The 8,917-nt window shown below is 37.2% G+C and overlaps 1 protein-coding gene and 1 long non-coding RNA gene across 4 annotated transcripts; one reads left to right on the top strand and one right to left on the bottom strand.

Annotated features, from left to right (window-relative positions):
- Positions 1-73: 73 nt before the first annotated feature.
- On the bottom strand, positions 74-5,300 carry LOC147753458 (uncharacterized). The gene is made up of 3 exons (XR_015311192.1): positions 4,741-5,300; positions 908-1,054; positions 74-532 (listed from the first exon to the last, which is right to left on the bottom strand). It is a non-coding gene; the product is annotated as an uncharacterized LOC147753458 (long non-coding RNA).
- Positions 5,301-5,757: 457 nt separating this feature from the next.
- LOC111260765 (uncharacterized) lies at positions 5,758-8,827 on the top strand. Of its 3 annotated transcripts, none has more exons than XM_022833762.2 (7): positions 5,762-5,873; positions 5,958-6,019; positions 6,096-6,222; positions 7,335-7,477; positions 7,559-7,666; positions 8,026-8,199; positions 8,583-8,827. In XM_022833762.2, exons 1-6 carry the CDS (start codon positions 5,864-5,866, stop codon positions 8,044-8,046), a joined length of 471 nt encoding a protein of 156 aa, XP_022689497.1. In that variant the 5' UTR covers positions 5,762-5,863; the 3' UTR covers positions 8,047-8,199; positions 8,583-8,827. The 3 variants fall into 3 exon arrangements, with proteins under 3 accessions (XP_022689498.1, XP_022689497.1, XP_022689495.1); XM_022833760.2 differs by having other exon boundaries at positions 6,096-6,225; XM_022833763.2 differs by lacking the exon at positions 7,559-7,666 and having other exon boundaries at positions 5,758-5,873; positions 6,096-6,225.
- Positions 8,828-8,917: the final 90 nt, after the last annotated feature.

The following is an 8,917-nucleotide window of genomic DNA, read 5'->3' as shown; positions in this document are numbered from 1 at the left end:
TATATACATATAGTTAGAGAATATTAATAAATAGACAAAAAAAATTTATAGAAATGATTGTAAAAGTGACGCTATTCCATGCGAACGTACACTGTGGTCTCCCACATGTACCTTCGTCCGCATTTGAATGAAAATAAGAGCATGTAAAACTTTCTAAGTTCATCCTCTAAGGAGTTCGTTCTCATGTTTTTTATTAGTGAGTTTCCTATATGCTATCGATCTTAAATTTTTCTAGTTTTCGGACAAAAATAATCCGAATCTTTGTGAGTATGTTAAGCCGCAGAATAGGATCAAATATTTCTTCACGACTGGTGATTCGATATGTGCGGTATTGCAGTGCAGCTTTTATCTCGTTTCGGGGTGTGTGTAGCTCACTACGCTAACCGTCGTTATCTAATAGGAGCAACGACACGCAACCATTTGATCAATCTAAGTCAAAAATGATTTGCGATTCATTCATTGGCATGTTCTGGTCACCTTGTTCGTAAAGATCGTCGCGGTAACGTAGGACGATCCAGTGCCACACCTGATCCTGGGGAATTTTGAATATAAATCGGTTAAGCAAACAACAGAACCAACTTCTTACTTTTGTGTAGCAGATTTGTACGAGATTGACCACAGGGTTCTGCCTTTGATTTGACAATCATTGATGTTACACCCAGCCTAGCTTAAACAGTTATGTTATTGCAATTATGCTGCCCTACCTAACCTGTTATCCTCTTGCAGTTATTCTATTAGCTTGTTTTAATATGAGTAAATTTGATTACATCGAACTAGCAATAATATACGTGTAACTCATTGCAATGACCCTCAAAATCTGCACCAATCCTACTATACCGTTGCAGCTATCCGAAGATGGTACTATTTGTATTTTCTTTGATTTAGGTAATCTATTAGCAGCAATTACCTCACTACAGTTACACCAGTTCCACAGATTTCGCTCTTCCATCGTTGCAGAAGTTTTACTGCTACCCAGACTACGGCGCTTTTTGTATTATCTGTAGGTAGATCACCTTACGGAAAGTGAGCGAAGAAGGCGGCAAAGCGTACGGCCCTAGAAAATAATAAATAAAGGTTTCTGTTTTTGTAATCAAATAAATTTTAACATATTTGTTATTTTGCAAAAATTATTTTTAGCAAGGTTATGAAGGTATTATGAGAATACGAGCAAAGATAATCGACCTCAAGCGATGTCTCTACAGATCATCTAAAGTCCTTAATTTGGATTTGTTCTGATAAAATTTGGACAACTGGAACTGGAAGTGCCGGAAGCATACTACAGAAACCATACCGACCCATTGAAAAACCTATTCAGTTAGTGTGTAGATTATAAATAGCCAAGAAAAAGTGTTGACAGAACAGATAGAACATAAAAATGAATGAAACCAAGACCCATTAGATAAATCCTCTATGAAATATATTTTAAACCGTGAACAACAATATTGCACGTGACTTGCACTTACTACGAAAAGAAAAGCCAAAAAGTAGTCTACTTTTTGACATCTTTAAACATTTACGGAGTCCCAATGTTCATCTTGGCCGTTGATGCATGACCACACCGACCCATACCATGAATTTGAATAAAATGTCAATCTTGGATTACTACGTAGAAAAAAATGAGACGGATTGACTTTGTAAGGATTCTAGTGAATAGTAAAGAGGAATGGAGTGCCTTCGTCACAGTATAGGATCAGGTAATCATCCATTTGAGAAAAATTATAGGAATCAAATCTAATTCTTATCCCTAGTGAACATGTATGCGACGAGTTAGTTACCTGCCTTTTCTAGAAATAATTACATATTATTATAACATGGCCTTCGTTAACACACTGACAGGTATTCAGGGTTCACTAAAGGCATTACTATATGAAAAAGAACGTCAAGTACGAAAGTGTGGCAACACTGTTGAAAAACTTCAATAAATTTATTATTACTCAATGTGATCCTGATTTACCTATCGTAGTCGCAGCAAAACCAAAGAAGGCCAAGTCAATATGGTCTAAAAGCAGTACCAAAAAAACCGCCCATCATGCAAGCTGGTCACTAAACAAGGATACGCAAGAATTGAAAAGTTCTTGCTTTAGTATTTGCATCCACTTATGTTTATAATCAAGAAATAGCCTACTAATATACCATTGGACGCTCCATTACGCTGCTTCGTCAAGGCTCGAAACTCTCAAGTGTGTAAAGGCTGTTTCATCGTGAAATCATGAGACAACAGAATCACAAACTAAGGAACTCGAAGTCAAAGAGAATTAAACTAATTATACTGGGATGAAACAGGTGGTTTGCGCATATGTATATTTGACCTGGATTGAACGCAAGTTGAAAGTCTATCAGGCATGTGCAAATGAAACAAAAAGTAACCTGTGTAACCTTTACCTTAACTCTTAACCTAACCTAATCCTTAATCTAACCTAACCCTTCACTTTTAACTTAAACCGTTGTAGCCAGTGGTACATCCAATAGGGAAAATATCAATACCATTGAATTTGCTCTACTGGTTCTTATTGGCGGTGACATAGCAGCGGATGGAACCCGTTTCAGTGACCGATTGTCATATGAACTCCAGAGGTACTGCTTTTTATTGGAAGAACATCTACATCTTTTTAATAAAAAAAAAATTAATCATTTAACCTTGCAAAAAGTAACACGATTATTTAGTCAACATTCTAATTGGCAGCATTCTTGGTAACAAAGGTCAAGTCGATCACTACTACTCTTAGTAACGCTACTCTGAAAACCTGCCTCGATTATTCCAAAATTACCACCCGCTATAACCCTGAGCATTGTGCGAGCTTCTTCTGTTTTCCGCTGTTTCGTAAAAGCTTCAAACCTCAATAAAAGAATTTTAAACTTTTTAAAATTTTTTCCTTTTTTTCCTGTTGAGGTATAAAATATATTGTTATGGGTTAGTTTTTCAACAAAAGGGTAAATTAAACTGAAGTCCGCCTATGGTCACTTCGTTTTTGTTTTCTCAGGTTTCAAGAAAGACGACGATTGCACTACAATTTTTTCGTCAAGTTTTGTTTAATGTTAACGCTTTTTCTAATGCTCCCCTTTGACCTTTTCGACGAACAATGTACTTCGATTTAACCTATAGATGTGAAAAAAAAATAATTTTTTAAATAAAATCAACCAGACCGAAGAGAACCACTCTCTCCGAATATCACAATGTTTGCCATCAGACTTAAGACCTCAATATACATTCCTTTTTCCTGGGCTTGAAACTTGGTACGGCCTTACGGATCTGTTAAGGGATTATGCCAGGCATGTTTCGCACCACTTCTGTATACGTGGTATGCAAAATAGATTCAAGGATAAGTATAAACATCTAAGGAACTATTTATTTTGGCAGCATGCAATCTTCTTAAGAATAGCATTTATAAGGCAATATATGAGATAATAATTTCAAGGGTAAACACATATATCATCGTGCCGACATTTGGACGTGATACTAGACTTTGATAAACGTCACTCATTTCAAGTTCAATTCAGTACAGTTCTTCATTTACGCGGCCTTGATTGTTTAGTAAAATGGATAAGAAACTTGCTTTGCGACCCGGATATCTGTGCAACGATAAATCAAATATCGAATGCCACCTCGGCCATGGTTGCGTATAGGCCACAAGCTCTGTCCCTGCCCTGTGATAGCTTAGCGTGTAATGTATTCATCTGCTAATCTTGAAGACATGTCGTGGTGTGGATTCAAAGCCGGGCATAGATGCACCTCATTTCGTGCTTGGAGCCAACCGTTTGATGAAATGCGTAACGGTGATAGCAGACGTAAAACTCAAAACACAGAGGGCACTACCTAAAATATTCGTTTAATTTACCATGTTTCTGCTTAAAAGGCCTTTGGTAATAGGGAAGCGGGATTACTACAATATTTATAAAAAGCTGTGCCTATCCACCCACGTTTGGTAGAGCTTAGCAAAATCCGAGTTATAAGTACTCGAAAAAAGGAAAAGCCAAAAGCAAAAATGTTCGGCATACCGTAGTTTATTACTTCTAGAAAAAAAGCGGCTGCGGATACAGCCAATGAAATTTGCCACATGAAGTGCTGGAAGTCTTCTAAAAGCACACTAAGTGTTTCGCCTTCTTCATGTTGGAAAAAAGTCTACAGCAAGCCACAAGTCAGATAGTCTGTTGTAGCCACCAACATAACTGAAACTCTTTAGATTCGTGTGCAAATCAAATCCGTGAATGTTTAGCTACCTCACAAGTTAAGCTATTTTGAGAACCAGCAGCAAGTAATAAAATTTTAACCTACATCGACCTTTTCTGCATAGAAATTCGTAGCATTATTTTTACGCCGATGATCATACTGTAAATCTATGGAACCACAACGGAATGATTTGGTGCATGTCTTGACAAGATTCTCGAAGTGAGTACATAGTTAACTCATTATTTTCGTGGAAACGGGTTTAAAGTTATATAAGCACAGGACATACCTAGATTGTTCCGGCTGGAAACGCTGAAACATATTTAGAAAATATTCAAAAGTAAAAAAATGTAATAAAAATTAAAAAGGCAACGAGAAAAGCAAGCATAAGTATGACAGAGTCTTTCTTTAGGCGTAAGCCAGTTATCGACCTCGATAAGTAAATGCTTAATATCGATATTAACTCCATCCGCTGCGGTTCTTAGCCGAAATAATGCCACCCAAAAAAATTTATACATAAATTCTAATTAAGCAAGTATGACGATGTGACAACAGTCCAGCCAATTCGCACGTACATTAGTTTTCATTGGCACCGCCTTCAAGACAGGTGGAAGCTTGATGGATTTTAATAGCTTCTTGAGGAACTTGAGACACCGGGTCGCATTCGTTGTTTCGTTTGTGTCGACTATCTCATAGTAGCAGACGTTCCTAATGGTCATTGTAAACACTACCATCATATGTCCAAATCTACTTAGTATTATGACCGAACTCACTTCCTCTTGATGCCATTGGCTCCTCTCGTTTCTTTTTGGCTGGTGATAGAGGTTAAGCCATGCCTTATTTATGGCGACTGCATACGCCAGCAAAGTTTTCATGTATCTGAAGTAAGATCCCGCTTTATTGACGTGGAATACCCCATGCACTGGATCCTAATTGATATGAAGTTACTTTACAGGAAACCAACTTCTTACTCAGTTGTCACGCCTTTAGTACTTAGGCCCTAATTTTGTAATACACAGCATTAGTCGACAGAGCCTTTACATATCAAGTTCAAGTGTCGGGAAAAGCTCCCTCGATTGGGACAATGCTTTTTGACTTTTGGGTCCTAATATCCGGTTACCCTCTCGCTGACCTTCAATCTCCATTCTATCGCTAAGGAATAGGGCAAACGTTTTTCAACAAAAAATAATTGTACTTCAACATTCGCACTGCGTATTCATTTAAAAGCTCCTTACTCTATGTTTTCGATGTATGTTCGTAGCGGTGTGGTCTTTCAGGAACAAAAAATTGAGCACTGTGCATTGATTATTAAAACTAAAAGACGTTTTTTTCTTCTGGACTTACTTTTTCTTTAGTAATCTCAATAGGCTTCCGTTCATAAGTTTCTAGAAGACTGGAGCATTTGCCAGTCAAATCTTGTTTAGCAGCGTGGGGTTCAAAAATTATTCAATTCAAAGTCTGCCGGATTCGTTTGTAACAGGCTAATACTTTCAAGCATTTTTATGGTTTTTTATGATTGCTGCGGAAGTTATTGGGAACTCGCTTGCTCCTAAATAGATCCAAAGAGCACTGTACGCATTTTTCAGACATATTTCGGCTTCACGTACTAATTTACGCAAACCTTCCACCTTTATTTACATGTTGGTTCCTTCTGAGCATTCCAGCTAGTCATTATATTTTAAAAAACGAATTTCAACGATGGCTATCGGTGAGTGATTAGTCATAATTTCTATTGTTCATAGCCTGGTCGTACAGAATTCTGTTACTAATTACACGAATTATGTATTTGCAGCTTCCAAAATCCACCAAGTCTCCCCTAAACCTACGTTGGAGACAATACCAGCGATCACTACGGTATGTGTGAATTATGATTCGATTTTTGCGACGTCACATTTGCATAATTGGCAATTATGTGTAAACTTTTTTTCAGTCCAAACATGTTGAGGTGGCTGTTCTTCGACTAACAACTGTAGCGGATGGAGTTAATGTGGATATTAAGGATTTACTTACTTACGAGGTCGATAACACGTCTATCCCTGACAAAAGGCCTGTCAACGGTGGTATGCCTATGTTTACTTGTCTCGTTACCTATAAAATTATAACATCATATTCTTCAAATATGAGCCTTCAGCGTGCATTGCGGGTACGATTTAAGCGTGCCCTGTACACATATAGGCTTAAGCCCGTTTGCACAAAAATAATGGGTTGTAACTACATACTTTCGCTGAACAGCAGGTTGCGCAGAGTGCTCGATATAATTACTGGTGACAAACAACAATTTCGTAATATCACATTAGGTGATGTCCAGCGAATTATAAACCCCGCATGCATGTTTAAGTTATAATAAATTGTTCGTTCTTTTTTACGTTTATTTTATACGAGAAGTAGTTATAAAATTGTTTGCTTTTTAGACGTTTTACACGTTTATTTTATGCGAAAAGTAAATGTGATCTTTCAAGCAACAAGTATATTTTCTCATGTATACAAACATAACTTACATCGTACCGTCGGTTGTTTGTTTCTAGACCTTTAATTTTATTGTTTTTCATGTTTCAACAAAAAATAGTACGATTTGAACTATACTTTATATATACCATTCATCATCAATTAAATTCGACCGGAACTAGCGGTAATTTTTTATATGTATATATGTATTTATTTTCCATATGATTTATTCAGCACTTCAGCCAAAACTTGGTATTATTCCCAAGCCGTGCGTGTAAAAGCCTGTCTTAGTAAAACGCGTCATTTTCCCTTTTCCTATGTCGGAGCAACGTACACAAAAAACCACTCCACCAGATTCACACGATAATTAGTTTAAGAACCAACACTGGATTTATATGCGGAAAAGTGAATGTAAGAGGGCAAGAAGTAGAAGTACGGTTTTTTGCACGCTGCCACAGTTCATGATCACTTGTGAGTACTAATCCATTTTGCGCATCGTGTATACAGCAATGGCGTGAAATACCCCTGGCACAATTCCTAAACATAGCCGCAAGATTGTGAAAAGTACCAGGCACAAAGAAATTCTATTGCTCTCTGAGAAAGCATAATTATAGTCAGATTTCAGGTTGTCAGAATTTTCTCAAAGCAAACATTGCTATATACAAAGGGAGATAGTGTCTCCTTAGCCCCATTGAATTTATTTAGAACGTAATTTTTCTTTCAGATTATCATGTCAAATCGAAGTACCTTATCCGTCGAAAAGGCCAAAAGGACGGGTTAGAAAAGGCCTTATCTCTATATGAAAATCGACGTAAAGATTATGTCGCAACCATTGCCTGTCTTGAAACTAGAGAGAACAAAAACGAGGTGAGCATATAATAGACGTGAATAATAATTATTTCCGCGGTTGAATAACTAACCCTTAACGGTCTCTTTATACCCCAATAGGAAGAAATTTCAAAACTGCGTGAGACTCGAAAGTTTCTACGGAAGCTTCAGCGAAGAATACAAGAAGCCCGCAAAATGTTGAGTGCTATAGCGGATAATAACACCAAGGTAATAGAGGTGAATTAAAGAGTATTTGCTAATAATAACATGGTTCGACTTGATTTTAGCAAAAATGCCGGTAATTATGTAACTTTCTACAGAGTCAAACGATTTTTTACTTTCAGTTGTAGGCGCATAGGAAATAATACCTGATTGTTTTACTACTTTGTTGTTAAAATGCATTTGATATGTGCCCTGCGATAGGCCGACGATCGGTCACCGAAGTGGGCTCCGCCACCAATAAGAACTGGTGTATTGGTACTTCCCACATCGGATGCACCTGCATTTACAATATCTGCAAGGATTTAAGGAAGTATTACCGAGGAGTAGGACCACTGAATCACTCTTGTTAATATTATTTTTTCAAGGTCTGCACGAAAAACTGCTAGTGACGATGATGTAGGGCCACGACTACAACAGCGCCAGCGGCTCTATCGACGCCTATTAACTGTACAAATGAAGACATCTTCCGACAGCCCATTGATATAAGGAAGTCTACCACTAATCCTAGTCAGTTTGTCATACCATCGCTTACTGAGCAGGTACATCTCATTAGAATTACCATTCCGCTTAGTGAGCGTGATTTTAGCCATAGTACGTTGTGTGCTTGAAAAATATAACTTAAATGAGACATTTTATATATTATATAGATCTTTATGAAACGAAAGGTCTTTTATGCAAATAATAAAAAAAAAATGCTACCATGACTACTATCATGTATTTTCGTTCCATTAAGCCGGGAAACTTTGACTTACACTTTGCTTCGGTAATAAAAGGACGTCGTAAGGCACACAGTTTCTATGCTAATATCTCTACAAAGCACAATCGAAAGGTATACTGCCTTTCTTTATGGTGATACTTCATAATATCATAGATATATCTATATAATATATATATATATATATATCTGCGCATTTCGTGTTAGCTTTTTTCAGTCCTTACCAGATAAACGAGAGGCTAACACCTAGTGACTCAAAAAGCAAAGTGCATCGGATCCGGAATCAACGCACTTTGGAGTTGGAGATGCCAGCCATAAGGAGCTTCTCTAAAAGCTTCCAAATATAATTTGGCACGATCCGCCAATGCGGCTATTTTGAAATGTCTAAGTTCAGTATGTACAACGTGCTTAAAACGCCTTAAAAATAAAGTTATCATATGTATGTTAGATAATTACTTTTTACTGGCTAGATAATTTCTAGATATTTAGTTTGTAAATAGATGGCTTCTCTCGAGATCTCAACTTGGCGTGAACTTGTTATG

The sequence above is a fragment of the Varroa jacobsoni genome, unplaced genomic scaffold (genome assembly GCF_002532875.2).
Source record: "Varroa jacobsoni isolate VJ856 unplaced genomic scaffold, vjacob_1.0 scaffold_473, whole genome shotgun sequence".
Classification (NCBI taxonomy): Eukaryota; Metazoa; Arthropoda; class Arachnida; order Mesostigmata; family Varroidae; genus Varroa; species Varroa jacobsoni.
This window is presented reverse-complemented; position numbering and strand designations above follow the sequence as displayed.